The 21,445-nt window shown below is 35.6% G+C and overlaps 3 protein-coding genes across 3 annotated transcripts in view; 1 reads left to right on the forward strand and 2 right to left on the reverse strand.

Annotated features, from left to right (window-relative positions):
- The first annotated feature begins 3,778 nt into the window (after positions 1 to 3,778).
- LOC145624787 (uncharacterized) lies at positions 3,779 to 5,988 on the forward strand. Its single transcript, XM_081677875.1, has 3 exons — positions 3,779 to 4,048; positions 4,249 to 4,703; positions 5,181 to 5,988. Exons 1-3 carry the CDS (start codon positions 3,952 to 3,954, stop codon positions 5,733 to 5,735), a joined length of 1,107 nt encoding a protein of 368 aa, XP_081534001.1. The 5' UTR covers positions 3,779 to 3,951; the 3' UTR covers positions 5,736 to 5,988.
- A 443-nt stretch (positions 5,989 to 6,431) lies between these two features.
- Positions 6,432 to 7,903, reverse strand: LOC145624793 (pentatricopeptide repeat-containing protein At3g42630-like). The gene has a single exon (XM_081677882.1). It carries the CDS (start codon positions 7,815 to 7,817, stop codon positions 6,597 to 6,599), a length of 1,221 nt encoding a protein of 406 aa, XP_081534008.1. The 5' UTR covers positions 7,818 to 7,903; the 3' UTR covers positions 6,432 to 6,596.
- A 1,155-nt stretch (positions 7,904 to 9,058) lies between these two features.
- LOC145560481 (uncharacterized) overlaps positions 9,059 to 21,445 on the reverse strand; it is a 29,683-nt gene continuing 17,296 nt past the window's right edge. The window contains exons 22-35 of the mRNA XM_081621739.1: positions 20,549 to 21,202; positions 19,289 to 19,549; positions 18,837 to 19,184; positions 18,274 to 18,683; positions 17,771 to 18,191; positions 15,023 to 16,321; positions 14,197 to 14,457; positions 13,824 to 14,114; positions 13,242 to 13,718; positions 12,084 to 12,515; positions 11,611 to 11,889; positions 10,849 to 11,400; positions 9,946 to 10,152; positions 9,059 to 9,389 (exon numbers count right to left, since the gene is read on the reverse strand). Of these exons, the coding sequence (XP_081477865.1) occupies positions 9,270 to 9,389; positions 9,946 to 10,152; positions 10,849 to 11,400; positions 11,611 to 11,889; positions 12,084 to 12,515; positions 13,242 to 13,718; positions 13,824 to 14,114; positions 14,197 to 14,457; positions 15,023 to 16,321; positions 17,771 to 18,191; positions 18,274 to 18,683; positions 18,837 to 19,184; positions 19,289 to 19,549; positions 20,549 to 21,202 (6,012 nt within the window). The 3' untranslated portion in view covers positions 9,059 to 9,269. The remainder of the gene's footprint in view (positions 9,390 to 9,945; positions 10,153 to 10,848; positions 11,401 to 11,610; positions 11,890 to 12,083; positions 12,516 to 13,241; positions 13,719 to 13,823; positions 14,115 to 14,196; positions 14,458 to 15,022; positions 16,322 to 17,770; positions 18,192 to 18,273; positions 18,684 to 18,836; positions 19,185 to 19,288; positions 19,550 to 20,548; positions 21,203 to 21,445) is intronic.

Here is a 21,445-nt window from a genome sequence, read left to right on the forward strand (position 1 = left end):
AGATCGGTGTCTTGAGCTAGGAAGTGTCTTTGGCAAGTGAGAATATTAGAGAAAATAGAAAGAGGATACCAAAAACCTTGAATTTGTATGAGTTGGACCTTGTTACTACCCATAAAATTTGCCTTAGGAAGGCATTGTTTAAGTTGTTCAACTTCTTCTTCATCGACTAAAGTTGTTTTTTCACTTTGATTTGTTTGGTTAGGTGTTGTGTTTTCATTATTCATTGAAGATGGTTTGGCCATATCTAATTATCTATCCTCTTGATGTCAAATTGACAAGATTTCTAATTGAGAGATCTGCTGTGATAGTGTGATACCAAGGATCGTCAATAAATACATCAATTCACTAATAATTATATTAATAAAAAAAGAAAGTCATCTTGATCTATAAATTCTAATGAGGAAAAAATAAAAATAATACTCTGTAGAAATGCTACAAAACTATTAAACTAATATTATACCTAGTACCATTTGTGGCATTGTATGGTCCCGAGGTCATGCCTCTTTGAAATATCATAATTTATGAAGGCTAAAGCTAATGAGCACCCAGGGTATATATGCAGTCCTAAGGGTTGCATATAAAAAGCTAAAAATGGAAAGAAAAGATAATAATTAACCATTTATTACACCGATTTACTCGTGAATTGTCGATAAATTCCCAACTTAATACTAAAAAAGGAAGTATATTAAATGCTTATATGCAGCCCTAAGGACTGCATATAGCATTACCCATAAGAGAATTAAAAGTGAAAAATATTAACGTAAAATTAACATTAATTACACCGAACGATGTGTGATTTTGTCATGCATTCTTATCTAACGCCCCGAGACGCTCGTTAGCAAGATCTATTTAGGAAATATTATAATTAAATGGACTTTGGCCAAATCCAAATAGCTATTTTTAACTTTTTTTTTTTTATTTTTTTATTTTAACTTTATAGTCCTTCCGTTATAAAATAAATACCTCTAATTGACTTTTGCAGTACTTTGACCAGTACTTATAGTTTATATGCGAAGTCATAACATTGAATATAATCATAAGAGTATCTATTGAAATCATTTCAATTTATGAATTCTGAAAAATCATTATTATTATTTTTTTTTTAATTATCATTTATATATGTTGATAAATGATGATCTAATTGGTCGTCCGTCAAACCAAAACATTGAATTTGAAAGAGAATGAGAAAAGCTGGGCACTTCTCATAAACCTTCAACACTCCGAGTGTTCATTATGGATGGATGAAACTGTCCATTTTGTCTTTTAATACTCAATTTACTCGTTTATAACTTATGCCTCCTCTTCATTTACCCAAGGCCACTATAAGTTTTTATATTATAGACCAGTGGTCATTTATAGTTCCAAATAACAGTACATGACCCATATATGCACCCCGTACTATTCTGAGATTTTTCGACAATGAGTCCTGAAACCTACAAAATTGGTTCGATTTCTTGTATTAATGCCTTCAATTTTGGATTTTTTTTTATAAAATTTTGGACTTGCGAATAAAAGTGTTTTGGATTCTTCCCATGGACTCCATGACACCTTGTGAGACCATTTGCGTGGTTGAAATCATCCATTTTGCCTCTAACCAGTCAATTTAGTTGTTTTTGTACACACTACCCTTAATTAATGGGCCTTTATATGTCTGACACGTGGTCATATATGGTTTCAAACAACATTGTATCACCTTGAGATGCATCCCTTATAAACTCGACATTTTTCGATACCAAGTCTCAAAACCCCCGAAATTGGGTCCAAAAGCATGAAATAGCCTTCAGTTCTTGAACAATTTCGAACCTTTTCAGACTTGAAAAAAAGAAAAAGAAAAAGAAGTGGTCATTCACTACTTGGTTCACTAACAAAGTATGAGCTTTAGTTTTGTACATTTTTCAATGGATCATTTGTGTAGGCAATTGGTCTTGTGCATCCTCATGCACCTAAGATAGGTGCAACAAGTGAAGGCCCAAAACGCGCGGCCCAAATTAATAAGCCATACAACATATCCGCGATCCGCCAAAATCAACACTACACTCTACAAAATGAACATTTAGTAAAAAAAATATGAACATGAAAAAAAAATTAACATTTAATAATAAAAAATGAACACGTAAAAAAATGAACATTTATTACTTATAATGCATATATTTCATAATCATATTATTTTTTATTTTTTCAAATTTTTATGTTCATAATTAAATGCATAATATTCATAATAATATTTTATATGTTCATATATAATTTCAAATATTCATAATGTAAATATGTGTTGTTCATGAAATAGTAATTAAATCTGTTTATGCATATGTTGTCTTTCTTAAATGTTTATGTTCAAATTTTTTTTCGTATATGTTCATACTTTAAATGCTTATATTCACTTTAAGAAAACCAATGCTTACGTTCATATTTTGAAATGTAATAATCACTTTCTGAAATGCATAAGTTCATATTTTTTTATGCCTATGTTCACTTTCTGAAAAGATAATGTTCACATGTAAGCGAACCTATGCATATGTTCATTATTTGGATACCTTATATTCATAGAATGTTTTAAAACGTTCATAATATAAATATTTGTTGTTCATATGATAAATATTCTTAAGTATATATTACGAAGTAATGTTTATAAAATATGTTCATATTTTGAATGCATATGTTCACTCTCTAAAATGCATATGTTCATATTTTGAATGCTTATGTTTACATTCTTAAATGCATATGTTCATACATTTTTTATGCATGCGTTCACTTACAGGGCCGGACCCAATGCATATGTTCATATTTTGAATGCGTATGTTCATTTTCTAAAATACATATACTCACATTTGTAATGCATATGTTCATATTTTTAATACTTATAATACGTATGTTTTAATTTTTATGTACTAAATGTTCACTTTTAAAGTAAATCGTGTTCATTTTTTTCCAAAAATTATACACAAATATTAGCAACTTAATTAAAAAAAATCAAAATCGTAATAAAAAAAAAAACAATTAAGATGCAGCAATTCAATAATTCATCACAAATTCATCGACCATAATTTTTGCAATATCGATTACAAATTAAACCTAATACTTACAAAATCAAATGAAATTCATCACAGATTCAACAGTTGAATTAATATTCAAATAATCAAATTCATCCCAAATTAAACCCAAATTCATCAATCTAATTGATATCCATCATAGCAAATTCATAGAAACTAACTTGCATTGATCTTTTTGGGAATAACAACCAAATTCATCTATTCAATTCATAAAATCAATGGAAGATAAAAATAGAAAAAACAGAGGAGAGAGAAAGTTTAATCAATGGAAAATAAAAATAGAAAAAACAGGGAAGAGAAAAAGTTTATGAAAGTGATCGAAAGTATAGAATTCAGAGGAAATTTTGATGAAAACTTTGATGAAAATTTTGATGAATATTTTTATATAAATAAAAAGTGAAGAGAAAATTTTAAAAAAGGGGAAAAAAATTAAAAAGAAAAGAAGAATTACAGGAAGAATAATAACTGAAAAAAAAAATAGAAAGAGAAAGGTGGACTGCATTTCATACACTAAAAGTTGCGTTTAAGGGGTGTTGCACCTATTCTACGTGCACAAACATGCACCAATGAAAAGGCCCACTTTCCAACTGGGCCACTAAGCGTAGTTTATTTTAAGCAGGAGCCCAACAACAACCAATGAACTCCAATATTACAATAACAAAATAATTAAGGTATGATATCATCATAAACCCTAACGGCTAGTTCTATCCTAATTCCAGATTATCACACCAACGGTCAAATTCCCCACTTTAAAACCTCCTCATTTCGGCTCTTCTTCATTTGCCTTCATCTTCTCTCAATCTTCAACGCTCTTTTCTTTTCTCTCTCTTTAATCCGATTGACATTCGATCAAAAATCTCAACTTTCTGCAAAACCCTAATTCTCTAATTCCCCCAATTCAATGGAGACCCCTTCATCATCAAACAGGAGAATCACAAGGTCTCAGGCTATTGCTTTAGCAAATAGTGAAACCAGCAACAACAACAACAAAACATCAAGTAATTTCTGTTAAATTTTTCTGGGTTTTGATTAATTTCTGGGTTCTTTTTTTTTATTTATTTTTTTTTGCGATTAACCCCTTTTCAATTGATCAATTTTAAAAATTCAATTAATTTTATTTATTTATCTTCTGGGTTTCTCTAATTTTGGTAAATTCATTTTGATTTGACTAATTTTGTGAAATCTCAAGCATTTTCAGAGAAAATTGAAGAATCTGAAAAGAGTATCTCAAAATCAAGGCAAAGAACTAAGAAACAAGATCGATCTGTTTTGATTGATATAACAAATGATTCCCCTATAGTTGGATTAGCAAGCGGAAGCTTAAATGGGACCCCAATTTCATCTTTCTCAAAACAGAGGAGGAGCAATGCTTGCAAGAAAACTCCTGGATCAGGGGAAGCTCTGCTCAGAGGTCAAGTCAAGAATCTGTTGCAAAAGGTTGAAGAAGAAGCTGAGATTTCTAAGTTTTGTCTCGAAAACTGCGGTCCGGTTCGCAATGCCGGGTTTAAAGCTATCTTTAATTCTCCGGCAGGACTTGTTGCTCCGACTCCGGTGAATACTCCACAAGTTCTGAATTTCTCTGCTTTTGAGGACATTGATTTGTTGAGCTCTGTTTCTGAACCCCCAATTGAAGATCAACTCAGATTACCTCTGGTATGCTCATTTACTTGTTCTTATTGTCAATTTGTTGTAAATTTTTAATTTCAATTCTTGTTTTGTAGATTGTAATTTAGGTGGGGGAAAAAAAATCTGTTTAACTGTGACATTGATTATTTTTCATTGGGTTCTTGCCAAATTTTGATGGGGTTTACATGATCATTTTTGTTCTGATATTGATTAATTAATTAAATAGGTTTGTTTGGGTTTGCAAAGAAAATAAAATTAAAAAATTGAACTTTTCTGCGGGTTTAATGTGGATTTGAATATGTTTTTGTTGTCAATTTCAATGTATATTAGATTCTATTGTTATTTCTTGTATTGGGGTTTGTAATTTGTAATTTTATTTGTTCTATCTGGTGGGTTCTTGTCAATTTGTAATTTGTAATTTTTGATTAGTTCATTTAGATTGGTTTGTTTTAATGGGTTTGCTTAAAATTCTGGTCTTTAATCTGAATTTGTATATGTTTTTAGGTGGTGAGTGGGAAAATTGATGAGAAGAAGCAAGAAGAGAATGAAACAGACTGTGAGAAAGATGTGATGATATCAAGGGCATTGTTTCTGGAATTTTCTGATAAATCAGACTGCTCATCAGACTGTTCATCTGTGGTGACATACCAAGTAAAGAGTGAAGCAAGCCAAGACAAACTGGATTCATTTGATGATGATGCTGCTTCAGTTTGGTCTATCCAAGTGAATGCAAGTACTCGAGGCGACGACGAAGATGAGGATGAAGTGAATCAAGATGTTGATGAAGTTGCTGAGAATGACGAGTATTATGATGAGGAAGAAGGAGAAGCAGAGAATGATGTGCCTTTTCTTGATGAACTGTGTGATGGAATAAGCAATATGAATATGGAAGGAGAGAAAAAGGGGCCAAAATTCATGGGAAAACACAAAAGATTTGTGTATAACAGTGATGATGAATTGGTTGAGGAATTTGAAGAGTTTGATTCGACTGAAGCGCCTCGTTTGAAGGGATTGCCAACTCCAAAAGGGAAGCATGTCCGTTTTCTGGATGAAGAATGATTGAGAATTTCAGTGGATTGTTTAGTTTTTTACATGTTTCTGAGAAAGTGGCTAACTTTCTGGATGAATGCTCTGATTTTGGGGTTTGGTTATGAAACATTTTCTAGGTTTTTGGTGATTAGAGTTGGAAAACCAAAAAATAATGTGGATTAATATGAATTAATCATTCTGTATTATATTATGATTGATTGTGGGAAACTTTCTGAATTGTTATTTTGCACAGCAGATTTGTTTAATGAAACTGATATTCTGCATTATCTTCTCTGTCTTGTGTTATTCTGCTTTGTGTTTATTTTCACCAATGAACAATGATACTAGTCCATTACAGTATTACATGTTATATAAGTAGATAATACTTGTTGATTTTGGTAAGAGAAAGTTTATACACAACCAGTAATACATACAAGCTGAAGTTACTGAACGAAAGATGATATACTGATTCATACAATTAAGCTATGTACAAGCTGAAGTTGTTTATACATAACCAGTAATGCATACAACTGTAAGCTGAAGTTACTGAATGAAAGATGATAATACTGATTCATACAATAAAACTTATGTACAAGCTGAAGTTGTTTATACATTACTAGTAAAACATACAACAAGCTGAAGTTGTTTATACATTACTAGTAATACATACAACAAGCTGAAGTCGTTTATACATTACTAGTAATACATACAACAAGCTGAAGTTACTGAACGAAAGATGATAATAACTGATTCATACAATAAAACAGTATAGTTGTTGATTTGGTAAGTCAAGTTTTATACACAAACATTATACATACAACTATGCAAGCTAAAATTACCAAGCGAAAGATAATACTAGTTGATTTTTGGTAACAGAAATTACATGTTTGATCAGTAATTCCAGAATATTTGATTACTCCGATGTTGTTTCTTCAGATGTACTCCAATAAGCTTTCTGTAAGTCCATCTTTTATCCCTATTGAACTCCATAAAGGCCTCTGAGTTCATATGAAATTCACCCTTTCCCATCGCCTCAAACACAAACGATTCAGTTGCAACAGATGGAGCCTCATCTAAGTTTACCATCTTTTTCAATGCGAAATCCAAGTTTCTTCCCATCCTTTTATCCATATAAGCATCAACCAAACAACCATAAGTTACAAGATCAGGAACAACATTTTCATGCCTCATATGATCAAGACTTAGATGAAGATCCCAAAACAAATTCATCTTGGAAAAGGCCAAAGCTCTAATGTTAAACGTCGTAAGATCAGGCCGAAATCCTGCTTCTAACATTGCCAAAAATTCCCTTTGCAAACTCTTCATCTTAAATCTAGCAGCATAAGAAAGCAACAAAAGGTTCCACAACAGATTTCCCACATTCCTCCTACCTAAACCCACATCTTTCAAGAACTCCCCTAATGTATAAAACTTATTCCCCTTAATATACGCCATAGAAACACCGCGAATTCCTTCTTCTTCTAGGAGAATTCTAGACTTCTTACACCTACCATATGCAAATTCCATTTCTGCCAAAGAACCAAACATACTGTAATAAACTACATAAGCATTTGCTGTTACAGAATCGACTCGAAAACCCATTGAAACCATATCATTTAGTGTCTGTTCCATACAATCAAGCCGGCCCCCGGCCCCAAAACATTTGATTGCAAGAGCATAAACCTGTGGCAACCAGCTAAAGCTTCTATTCTTAATTTGAGTCAAAATATCAGAAATAAGATCAAAATGGCCAGTTTTTGCACAAGCAGTAATAATAGATGAAACTAAATGAAAACTAGGAGTAAAAGAACTGTTTAGGGTTTCATCCCATAACATCTGAGCTTCTTCAACATAACCATTTTCAACACAAAATAACAAAATAGAATCAAAATCAGTAGAATTTGAATGATACCCAGAATTTGTTGTAGTTATCTGGGAACAAGAAGAGGAAGAATGATTGATGCTCAAGATTTTAGTTTGATTGTGTTGATTAATCATCTTTGTTAATGGTGAAGTGGGTATTAGTTTGTTATATGAATGAGTTTGTCTGGTAGAATTTTGAAGCAATTTCCATGGTAAGATTGAATCAAGGGATAAATGGCAAACTCCCATTTTTCTGATTGATACCCAAAAAATGTATACAAGAAATGAGTAATTTATAAACTATTAACTACGGTGGTATGCAAGAAAGAAGGTGGTGAAGAAGGAGTAGTGGTGACTGATATGTGGTTCATGTTAAAAGGAAAAGAGGGATAATTGTCAAATTTATTCGGAAATTTTCAACTTTATTTTTTTCGTTAATAACATTATAATTTTTTGTAGTGATTTCCCCCATGATTAGGTGATGGGATTAGTCAAGTATTTTGGGTTTAGTATGGGTGGAGAATTGTTTGTTCATTGGCAAAGAATGGCAAAGGTTATCAATGGTTCAATTTCAATTAGATATTCTGATGAATTAAACGGAAATCGTCCTTATAGCAACAACAAATTGATATACCGTATTTTCAAAAAGATGTAAATTCCTGTAATATGTGTAAGATATCCTACAACATTTGATATATTGTATTTTCAAATTGATCTTCTGTTTTTATCAAGCATAGCTTGGTCACAATCCAAACTTGAGATTGTGGGATCAAATTCCACTAGAGGCACTTTGGGGGTGGGTATTCCCTTATCTTTCTTCCCCCACCTAAAGTACCTAGCCCTCTAACTCGGGCGGAGAGGACCAATGAGAGGTTCCGACATGGTAGGACAAAAAAAAAAAATTGGTATATATATATATATATATATATATATATATATATATATATATATATAAATTCAATTTCTTTTTTTCTTTTTTTTTACAAAAAAAAACTTGTAAATTCAATTTCTTTTGTAGATATTTGCATGTTTTTAATGAATTGAATTATTTATTTTTTAAAAAATAAACACGATTGGCATCCTTCAGATAATGGCTTAATAAATCAACAAAATTAACTATATTTGAGTCTTCACCAGATAAAGGTTTTGGTAATAATTTTGTTATTGTTCAAGCTTCATGGTATTTTACTATTTGGTATGTTGCAAGGCTTTCTAGCCTTTTCATTAACTTCGGGTTTCCTCTACTGGTAAGTGATATACGCCATATGTGGGTTGATTAGGGTGTATCAGCTCCGCCACAGAACACAAGGTTTTATTTAGAGTGTGCGTTTTTAGCTAGGTGTATTTGGTTGGTTCTAGTTTCTTTCTTTAGTTCTCTTAGGTTGTAATTTGTTATTTATTTATGTAGTTCTCTTTGTCAGCTTTACCATATCTATACCTGACTTAAACTAGCACTATAAGGTAGGATAGAATTAAGCTCAAAATAGGTGAGTGTCAATTCCATTGTTCATAAATCATAATAAAACATTAAGGGGACAACTACGGACGGATGAATAATTTAAACATGCAATTCTGCAAGTACTCGCCTTCCCCATCACCTATTTCAACTATAGAACTACATATGTACATTATATATACAATTGGCAGGAGCCTATATCAAACATGATCAAGATTTTAGCAAAACTGTACATTGTGCAAAGATTAAAACCATGGATGCCAAGTTGGGTCCATCATGCACAAATTTCGAGGGCTCAATGCAGCTTCAACGAGCTCTGCCACACCCCTTTGAACCGACTGCGGGGGGTCCATGGCATTCTCATCCTGCAATCCAACACAAAAGAACACTTTAGTAACTTAACCAAAGGAATGAGGGATTTCCCAACAAGCACAAGGAATTAAGGAGATACACATCATGGAGACTCCAGGTCAAAAGATTCAGCCATGAACACCAGTACAGTAAGGGAAGTTGTAGGAAGAACAAGCTTACATCCAAGAATCTACTAGTATAAAAGAAAAGGGAATACATTCTATCTTCGTATCTTAATATCCTCAATCTGAAAGCTTTTGCATATGCAATGAGCTATTTCGGCTCTTTTTTCTTTCTACATGGGAACACACTAGCATACCCTATGGGATGGATGGAGCATATATATGCAAAACATATGTCTGAAAGTATGGCATGGTACACACCTACTCTCCTAGGAATGTTACCTAGCTTCAAACTCATCTTTATAATCACTACCGATACATCATATCAACAAAGATTAAACGCTCATGCAAATAATCTATCATTCAACTATATGTCTATATTGGTCCAGTATCTTCTTGTATATGTTGAAAAATCTTCTAAAAAAAGGATGAAATCCTGTCCCATTACCTCGTCAGTCAAACTCTGGGGAGCTATTACATTGATACGACCAATAACATGCTCGACATTTGTTGTCACCTTGTGCTTGAAATCTGCTGGACTTAGACCACCACCAGGAACGGGAGCCAAAGGCATTCCAAGTGGTCTTCTCCAAGACCATGACAGCAGCTCATCACGGAAAAACATAGCCAAGTGATGCCACATATGCTGGTTTTGCTGCATATTACACAATTTTGAGTAAAGGCATCAAATCTACCATAGCATAATAGTTGCACACAATATCTCCCATGTAATCCTGCTAATTTCTAAACTTCAAAGATGGATCTATTTTGAACATTAGCTATACTATTGAATGTTGCGGTATTTATCTATTCAATTAATGAACTGACTCCCATAACTAAATATAAGTAAACATGTCATCAATATGTTAAGAAATAGCTGGACCCTTAGCCTTTTATATCAATTGAAGTGTGCGTCAATATATATATATATATAATTGAAGTGCAAGAGATAATGCCTTTAATGAACGCATAAAAAGCCACTATCTTTCCTATAGAGATAAGGTCCTAGGTAGGTTTTCTACCCATCTGGGTTGAATTTCCATTGCACATTTGGGAAGGATGTCTTACCTTTTGCTGAATGTTTTGGCACACTCATCCTGCTGAACCCCCCCCCCCCCCCCCCCCCCCCCCCCCGAACGCCCAACCACAAACCCAGAATCATTTTTTTAAACACCCAAAAAGATTTATATGCCTTTGCATCAAAGTACATCACTTCAGTTCTTTAAAAAAAAAAAAAGGTACATCACTTCATTATTACAAGTAATAAACACAAACAAGATGGTGAAACAAATGTACAGCACATTCATAGTTCCCTGGTGATAATATAAACAGATGAAGGTAGATTTCTTACCTTTGGCGTTGTAACAGCTTGAGATGCAGCACACATAGCAGAGATGATGAGTCCCTCCACACCAAAATGAGAAAAGAAAGCCTGCATATTTCTAGTGAGACGGAATGGCACAGGCTCATTAAATTCAACCATCCCATTAGCATCATATGCTGGGTGGAAATCTGTCTGAAAAATCTTTCCCGTGTTCTTAGCAAATAGAATTTTATTAGGAGAACGCCCCCCAATTTGCAGCATGTATGAAATGAAACACGAGAGAGCCAACTGGGTTGCGAATTGTTTTTTAAAAGCCCACATATGGTTTCCATTTAGTAATGTCTTGTATATGAATTGTGACAATATGTTATCAGGCACACGACTCCTTGTTACTTCATTATAAGCATGGAGGCGGAGATCAACAATAGCTTCTGGTGATATTTGACCAGCCATAGCCGGGTTAAGCTGCTCCTTAAAAATGGTGATGGGAAGATCAGCTTCACGGTCATTTCTCGCACAATGGTTCTCATAAACCTCAAGTAAAGTACTGTACATCAAATCATCTTCTACCATGCGAACCTGATCCAAAGTAATCAATACTAAAGTAAGGGTGGATGATGGAAGCAACAAACTTCAGGAACAAATCCCTAACAAGCCAATGCTATAAATTAAGGGGCCAGCCATTTGCAGCTTTCAAGAGAATGTATCTAAAGGATGTAATTACAAGCAACTTATTAGTACCTCTACTCCTATAAGATAAGAAAAAATAAACTGGTGAGGATAAATCACCTGGGACCAAACAGGTATTATGATTGGGGTATGGATGCAGATATGCCGCCTTCTAGACTCCTTGTGCTTATCGAACATGCGATTCATCACACGGAACAGTTGAAGCATGCGTTCATCACTCCTAGCATTTGGAGTAAGGGATGTTTGGACAATAAAATGACGCTGTGAACCATCTGATCCAATTAGCGTCAAGCGACGAAAACTACTACCATGCCTTCGTACAATTGGAATATCAGGGCCAACCCGATCTAATTTTACTGTATGATCAGGTGCAATTTCCTACGATTATGAAAAGGAATCAGTTGACACATTAAGAAAAAAAAAAAAAACAGCAACGCACAAATTAAGGAAGAAAAAAAAGCAATGGAGGAAACTATGACAAAAAAAATTTACTGGCAAAGTGAATTTGATATAGAAAAAAGTTTATTCTTGGCTTGGTCATGCCGTGTATTTCTTAGGAGTATTGTTCATACCTGATCAGTAAAATACTGCCCAGGAACCTCAACATCAACAACATGGAAATCACGTAAAACCCTGCTTTCCTCTTCAAGCTTCAGCACAGCAGGAAATCTGTCTTCAACGTTGCTTTGCAAAACATTTTTCCAGTGCTTCAATCTCTCAGTGAGTTCAGAAAGTGTTCCTGGGAAGGTAGTAGCGTTATCTGGATCAAGATCACGTTCAAAATCTTGCTTGTACTCTCGCACAAATTCTACATGCTTGTTCACAGCATCAGCTGAGAAGCAAGCCCTACAGACACCAGAAAGCTCCTTCCTAAGAGACTGAGGAACCTCTGCAGTAGTTGCAGTAGGATATTTATAACACCGATGAAGCAGAGCATTAACTACTGCTAGAAGTCTCTCCTCTGGCAAAGTGACAAACCTTGATCCAATCTCTGTGAGCAAAATCTGCCAAATGAATCGTAAATGAAACAAAAACAAAATTAGAAACCTTGAAAAATTATATGTCAAACGCCAGGAGCACATTAAAAAGGACCTTGGAAGCAAGAAAAACACATCATTATACTAAACCATGATACAGGCAGGGACAGTGTAACACCCCAATCCTTGATTGGGGTAGAGCCGATTGTCACAAAATGTGCATCTAGGACCAACAACTGTGTTCATAAACAAACACAAGATCATCAAATTTTGTCCTCACTCATACGCACCCTATGAGCATCATTACTCATGAAATGAAAATATCTCATCCCTCTCTCTACTAATTTACACTCATCCACACCATCTATATACACGATTTTTTTGTTCCAAACTTCATCACAGCACATAAATTAAGGCATGAAATATACAATGGAATGGTGTACAGCATTACATGAGATAATTTTATATCATAGATAGAGCCCGATAACATGAGTTATGGGCAAAATATCACACAATGACATAAAGTTTATCTATGAGTGTCGATATATTAAATAAAGGAGATGAGTAATATATATCACTCTTTAAAAGTAATAATAGAGAATATTACAGTATGAATACTGAAAACAATGAAAAGTAATCAGAAAACAGTTGCAAGCTAACCTTAAATAGAGAGGTAATTTGAGTGCAGGACATGTTATATCAGATTAGTGATTAGTGTCTACAGAAACATAATAAAAGCATAAAATTATGCACCTCAAGCTCGCTGGCAAGATTAGTATGCTTGCTCCTGAGAGCCTCCATTATATCCTTTGCAGCATCAAAAGCACTGGCAGCAGAAGCCATCAAACTCATAGCACCACTACGCCTTAGTGCATTTTGACCACCATCATTGATATTTGATGAATTGTGCGGCAGATGTGATTCACTACCGGATACAGTGCCTCCTTCCCCAGCAGCAGATCTCTCTGACTCTTGACCGCTTATAATTCCACCATCATGAGAGTTGATACCACTACCAGATTGAGACACCTGATGAACCTGATTCTCTGATGATATAACACCGTGGTTTTGCATTCTTGTAGCCCCATCATTCAAACCAAGTGAATTAGGACCACCAGCAGAAGGGTTCTGCTGCATTCTGTTCTGAGCCATAGCCAATCTCCCAATTTCGGATTTATTAGCAGCATCACGGCGCTCAAGTAAATATGTGCGCAGCCAATAGTACAAAGCCTGAAATTTATAGAAAAATAGTTACACAACCATGGAGAACTTCTTGACCTTTCCATCTTTATTATTTATGTTTCTTTTATATCTAAAAGGGGCGCAGAAACTTGCCTGTGGATATACTGTGGCAATTTTCAGGAGGACAAGCTTGCAGTGGGGAGCTTCTGTTCGCTGCAATGAAAGCAGTAATTGAGGAATCCAGGAAAGCCATACCCAATGAGGTATTTGTTCCAGATATTTGTCAAATGCTCTTCCAGCAGGTTCATTAGGGGTATCAAAACTGAGAAGGTAAAGAACACGAGCTAGATAGCTTCTTGAGTTGGGAATACCAAATTTGATACCTTGAAGAAAACAACTAACAGCATACTCCAGCCAAATTTCATCATGTGTTTCTTTATATGCCTAAATAAAGAGCAGAAAATTGTACACAGTAAGAAACAATGTATAAAATATAGATATTAGAAGCCAAAAATAAATAGCATACCATGTCACAATAATTTCCCCAACTAATCCATCCTTTTGGCAGGTTTTTGAAAAGACTGATGGCATTAGAATACTCTCGATTAGCAGTTTCACAGTCATTTAGCTTTAATAAGAAGTCTCCTTTCAGACGAAAAATTTCTGCTTTGTGCTTGACTGGAAAATATTCAAGATTGGTGCTATTGATCAGATTCAATCCACTGGTTACTTCTCCCTTCATTTCAAGATAAGCTTTTGCTTGTTCTCTGATTTTAACAAAGGCCTCCTGTAGGCATACATTAAAAAAAAAAAAAAAGCAAGTCGGTAAGATGACAGCATCACTCCTATCTAATATTGCGATGTACAGATCCATATCAAGGATAAACTTTAATACACAGGAATTATAAGAGTCACAATGCCTTAAAGATTATCTACATTGATGAGGAGTCATGGGGTCTCTCTGCTCCCATGATTAAGAAGGTCATTAAATGAATTTGGATATGTTAGGCCAAGTATCATCCCTGGGCAATGCTTCCTGACTCATAATCATGAGTCATGAGTTTAAATATATATAGGCCAAGTATCATCCCACAGCATTGCTTCAATGAGTGGAGTCGTGAGTTTTTTTACTAAATTTGAATATAGTGTCCAACATATTTTGTACAGTAAAGATCCTTCATTAGGTTTACCAGTAAATCAGTAATAGGCAAAATGATAACATGGCCAGAATATTTGAGCAAAATAAAGTGGCAAAAAGAGAAAGCAAGAAAGGAGGGGGGGGGGACTTCAAAGATAAGGTCACCATCAATAATAGTCGTAAAGCCATCAAAAGCAATTATGACTTCACATACCTGCACCTCCATAGTAGAGTGGCCGTACATTTTTTCAAGAATGGTGACACACACATCATAAAGCCCTTGTTTACGAGAAATATGAGCAAGCTTATTGACATTCCATGCTTTGTCACGATAGCCAAGGTGATGAAGTTGAGGATTGGTTGAACCAAAATCTTTAAAAGCATCTATGACAGCATTGTATATTTCATTTCTCCATTGCAACAAATCATACCAAACTGTCATGTTATCCCATTCATTCGGTGTCCTCAATCTCCAAGTCTCAAGAATATCTTTTAGATCTGCATAAATTCCCCCATGTCCACCACCAGAAGAGTTCCCAGCATGTTTGTTTCCATTTGCAATGTCTACAAGAATTCTAGCAGATTCCTGAACCTCAACTAGCTGCTGAAATTGCTGCAGAAGGGGTATCCTAGCATGCACAGACATTTCCGGCAATTGCCACCACTGTTCTAAAGCAAGGTCAACACCTTTCCCAACAATATTTTCCGCATCTCCGACACCATTAACATTTTTGTCATGGAGTGCAAAGTAGGCCTGAATCACTCTGAGCTTCGGTGTTTCTTCTACTTGAGCATTAGGGATAACATGACCTTTCATATAAGCCCAATCAGGAACTTTCCATAGACTATCGAGTAAGATGTCATAATTTTCAATGGACTTCCCAAAATCTGCCAGGGCCTCCCATTGACTAAGTTGGCCAGCACAATAAAGCCATTGCTCCTCCCATAGGCACATCTCAGCCTTGGGAACAGTGTTATTATAGGTCCCTTGAGTTGCCTTGACCATGGCCTGATAAAACAGGCTTTGAGCACGCTGCCAGTAGCCATGTTGCACAAGTGAGAGCCCAGCTCTAGTTTCAGCTGTAACAGACCGCTTCTTCCACAACCCACACCTCATGTCCTCTTCGTTAAGCAGACGATATAGCTCAGCAAGACATTCAGAACACTTGGTATCATTCATGAACAACATGACATGACTTTCTAGCAGGGCCAATGCAATATGCCAAGCATTGTACGTCTTTCCAATATATTTAATAAGTTCACTAGGCATCCGAGGTTGTGGATGGCTAAGCTGAAGTCCTTCCAAGAGAGCTTGCACAACATTTGGCCTATGTGTTTGTTGTTTCTTGTGACAATCCTTTGATAAGAGAGCAATCATAGGCTTAGCCAGAGCAACCTGTTCGTCTTTGTTTAAGCTCACCCAGACTATAGGAAATACCAACACCCACAGATGATATGCAACATTTGCATCTGTGTGAGCAAGTTCTTTCAGTGGCACAAGAAGATCAGCCACCTGCAAGAGAAGATAGATTTGAATTAACTTCGCCCTAATAGCATAAATAACTACCATATTCTGGTTTAAGCAGTAGCAAACTCAGTTTCATAGACAGATTTTCTTGTAAATCTTGAGTAAAGGTACACAGAAAAAGATCAGCAGGGTGCATGCACAGATCCACATGGATTTTGCTCTTGTAAACTCACATTGCTACCTTTTCATTTCAGCCCCCCCCCCCCCCCCCCCCCCCCCAACACTAATGATTCTGCTGATACTAGACAATAATACTACTGCTTCTGCTGCTAACTACTATTGTTATTAGTTTATTACTGTTACTTTGGCTATTGTTATACTTCCTGCGTTCCCCAAACATTGCAACAAGAGAGAAGGGGGGAGAGACACGGAATAAAAGATGAGAGATATAGTAAAAAATAAAAAATAAATAAAAAGATAGGGACCCATGTGAAGAGAGAGAGAGAGAGAGAGAGAGCATGTGCAAAAATGGTAATTTTGCAATATTTGTGAAACTTCCTAAAATTGTTATTGTTGCAATATTAGGGGAACAGAGGCAGTTATTGCTAATTTTTCTTGGCCATTTGTATATAAAATGATACTGTAAAGTATTTGCCACTTTGATTTTTCCTCTATTGATTAATTTTCAAATTTATGGAAATAAAAAATGTAGAATCTGTCAGAGACCTATTTCCTAACAGTTTTTGACTAATTGGAATAATAGTATGCTTCTCAAGACCTCACTAGACCAAATAAGGTGGAAATCAAGCTTAGCTTTTGTCTTATATTTTCACAAAATATTAATAGACGTACCAAAGGAAAGGAAACAAGAGTAATTGTTTAGTATGCCAATCACATGTAGTACTGCTTGAGGCAGAAGAATCAGAATCAAAGAGACAAAAACACCAAGAAAACTGGAGAGAAAGAACAAGAAATGAAAAAGGGACGTCAGCTGGTAGGCCAGCACTTAAATTGTTCAGTGATCAGAGGGCTTTCCAGCCCAGGTAACAGGTAAGGCCTCAATCCTCCAGTGGAAGGTTAATAAGGTGGGAGAAGATATTGCAATGAAGAGGCAAAGCATGACTTGAGTGACTTCAGTGGTGCCAGAAAAAGGGGCTAAGGCTTCCCCCTATAGCCAGTTCAAGGCTTAAACGTCAAAAAGGACAAAGAGGTGAATGAATATAGGCCAATGAGTAACCTAGTAAAAATTAATAGCCACAGGCACAGTGTCACAGAAACCCATCAGATAAGCATCTAGATTAATAGCCACAATAAAGTGTAAAAAAAAAACTAATTTGTAGGCATAGAGCTAAACAGGAGATAGCGAAACAATAACCGAAGTTCCAATATCAAGGATCCACCTGTAATTATATAAGCTAAACGATGTCGAGTTTAATAGAAAAATAAGCTTCCAGCAAACATACTACAGAGTTGGTAGGAGAGGGGGCAACCGACCTGTAGTCTGCTCATCTTATTCAGAAAATGAGCATGCTTGTTAACAAGACCTTCAAACGTCAGTGGAACAGGATCTGGAACTTCAGACACCTGGTGCTGCATTGCAGAACCTTCAGGACTATTATTTGAAGTAACAAGAGGCTGCAATCTCGCAGTGTTAGGAGCAAGTGTAATTGACTGATCCTCTACCAACAGGGCAAGAAGAAGATCAAGGCCTTGTTTAAGCCAAAAGACATCACTTAAAGCATCCCAGTCCTGAATTTGAATGATGTAATGCAACCTAGCAAATAATGTTTTTCCAAGAGATTCATGATACAGCAAAAAATACTTCTTTCTAGTTTCAGGATCCTTTGCCCTCAAACCAAGCATGTACTGCCTTTCTACTTTCTGAAATACTTCTTGCCGCAAGGGAAGAGGGTATCTGCAAAGGATGACATCATTAATAGATATATTGCAATTCCAGGCTACCAGCTGAAAAACGAAAACTGATGGTGAATACTTACCTATTTGAATCGGCACAGATTCCATAAAGAAGCTCCAGGTACTTCTGGTCCCATTCTTCAAGTTGACTTGGGGAAAAATTCTGTTTGTCAACTTGGGAAAGCTTCTGAAGAAAAGATACTGTATCTTTTGGGTTAAGAAAACTAGTCATCGTGCCAGACGCAGTTGGTTTACTGAAGTCATCCTCAATCCACCCTTTTATCACATCCAATATACAAAGTAGAACACTTGCATCAGTAACCTTCTCTGAGAGAAGAGCATTGAGAATTTGTGTAATAGATCTTTTAAAATCTGGCACAAGCATGACTCGTTCACCAATAAGTTTCAAGACCAATTTTATATTAGAGATGACAGCTCCTACATCAGCACCATGACGAGATGAGGTCACTGAATCTGGATCCAGTCTTTGACCCTATATTGAAAAAACGTATCACCAACATGAATGCTAATAAATGGAGTATGGCCAAGTAATCAATAGTCAATAGGACATCAAAAGTACCGCAAAAATGAGTGAGAGATAAAAGATAGGTTCAGAGGGGAGGAGGTTATAGGATAAAATAGATACCTGTCTAGCTTGAGTACCTGCAAGTGATCCCAAATCACGTGCCAGGCGCTGAAGTATTCGGACCAACAAGGAAGGATCAACTAGGTTCTTTTGCACCTCCATCAAAGTCTTAATGACCAAAAGCACAAAGCTGATAGAACTGGCCACTGTATCATCTCCAGATGTCTGAGGAGCAGTGACAGCTGCAATTTGTTTCTCTATCAATTCTTGAACTTTCTGGTACAATATCTTCACTTCAGACGGAGTGCTGGTTGAATCCATGGGAAATGTGAGAAAAACAATCTTCAGCAACGAGCACAATGACCTCCCGGCATCTAACATCTTGTATTTAAAACATGGTTCAAGAATCTGCAGCAAATTGAAGTAATATATCAACAAAAAGAATAAAGTTACAAAGTGATAATTACAACGAACCAATAATAAAGAGAAAAAGGGTGTAACAACTATATTACTTGAGATATTTGGCTAATGTTGTTTTTTATGAATAATTGTGCCTGCTTTTCCAAAACTTTGTTCATAACATCCAAGCCCTGAGCAAGAGCAGTGGAAGGATCTTTTGATTGAGATGGCTGAATACTGCTGAGCAACTTCTCAAGATAATTAAATTTCACATTAGCATGTGGCCACACTTCCAAAGCTTGTGAGAGTAGATCTAGAGCCTGTTTGTACATTAAACTTGCTTCCCTGTCTTTGGGCTCTATCACCAGGGCCACCTGGTTCATAAAATAACAAGACAATGGTATGACAATTGAGGATAACATGTGAGAAGAATAAATCCCTAACTTTTGTGATCCAAAACATTGTATAATCATGAGATTCACGAATGTAGTGTATCACATAGGCAATAGAACTAGAGTAATAAACTAAATAGAAAATTCACAGTTATCCTTTAAGTAAGGTGCTTCTTGGAGAAGGTAGTTCAAGAAAGTTAACTAAGACACAAATACATATCCAATTATCCATTACATTGATACTTTTCTCAAATATGATACCTTAACACCACATCACTAGATTCATGGTCAGAAAACACAGTCAAGAATCAATGTGAAAGCTCCAACCACATTTACATTAGGAAAAATATTCCACAACATACTTTACATATAATGCAAATTCCAAACAGAAAGAAAGGTGTACGAAGATCATCCCACCAAAAGGCACCAACAATGATAAATTTATAGGAGAAGATCAGACATGAAAATACCATATACTTCATATTATCTGCATTCAAGTTTCCTAGATCGCCCAAAAAAATGAAAAATATTGAATTCCATATTAAATTTGCTAATCCTAGCATCCGATTAAGAAAACAAAAAATCCTTCCGTTCTAATTGGTCCTTCCTTATCAAAGTGGGGAAATTGAATGACAATCCAAATATGAGCAAAAATATACTTACACTTCCATCTTTTTCTAATAGTTACTTTTGCCTCCGTTCAAATAGTTTCGTACAAGAATAACATATAAGTTTTTACTAAATCGTTATAAATTATAACCGATTGAAAGTGTAACCTATCAGCAATTATCGCTAATATTAGTATTATAAGAACCAATAAAAGTGTAAAAGCGTGGTATAAAAGAGTAATCATGACAAATAAATTAGGACAGGAGAAGCAAGCACGATGAGGTAACCAAAGAAGTCAAATCATAGATAGAAAGTGACAAGAATTAGATAACGCATGGAATCATCAGTAAGGCCATGTCACAGAAGGTTTACCCTAATCAAAAAATTAATTATCATTTCTTCCATTGCAGCATTTGGTTTGAACTCCTCATCTGCCTGAGTAGCAGACCCCGGGGTTCCAATGTTAGGAATGGAAGCAGCGCCTGGTGGAGATGTAACAGAAAAGGATTGGATTCCAGGTTCAATCTTTACACGCTTACTCGGATCCTCAGGAACTGCTGATCCCTCTGTGGAACGTTTGGAGTCGACACCAGCCATACCGGAACTTAAAACATCAGAATTTTGGGTTGAGGTATCAGTCCCAGCTACAGCCTTCATTTCACTTTGCCTTTGTCTCTCCCAATTCACAACTAACCCAGCCAATTCAATAGCAAGACGCCGATTCTCTGCAGTCGTTGTGTAAGGCAAACCTAGTCGACTAAGAGAATTTACCATTTGAGGTACAAACTGTGCTCTGCAGGCATAAAAAAGATCTGAATGACGGACAATGAGCTGGAAAATGTGAATCAAATTAGGAATTGAGTGGCCTTCTTCAACGAGGATTTTCTTAGTATATCGTATCCAAATTGGCATACGATTATCTCCAGGAGGTAATCTTCGTGGTAATGCTGGCATCAATATATCCAATGCTTGCTTCACCAACATCTTATGCTCTGGTTGGCAAGTTCTCAGAAGAGCAACAAACACCTGATTTAAAGCACAGGCAAAAAAATGGCATTTAAAGAGCTACAAAAAGATAGATAAATTGGGGTCTAGATTTTCAGCAAAGACCTACAGTACTCGGGTATCCACTAAATAATAAATAATTACAATAAAAGATCCTACAAAGAAAACCCCCAATCATGCATGAACTTGTAATAAGTCAGAATTCTGGCAAAGAATAAAATAATACTGCACTACTATTAAAAACTCTGACAAGAGTATTATCAC

The sequence above is a fragment of the Chenopodium album genome, chromosome 1, assembly GCF_948465745.1.
Source record: "Chenopodium album chromosome 1, dcCheAlbu1.1, whole genome shotgun sequence".
Lineage (NCBI taxonomy): Eukaryota > Viridiplantae > Streptophyta > Magnoliopsida > Caryophyllales > Amaranthaceae > Chenopodium > Chenopodium album.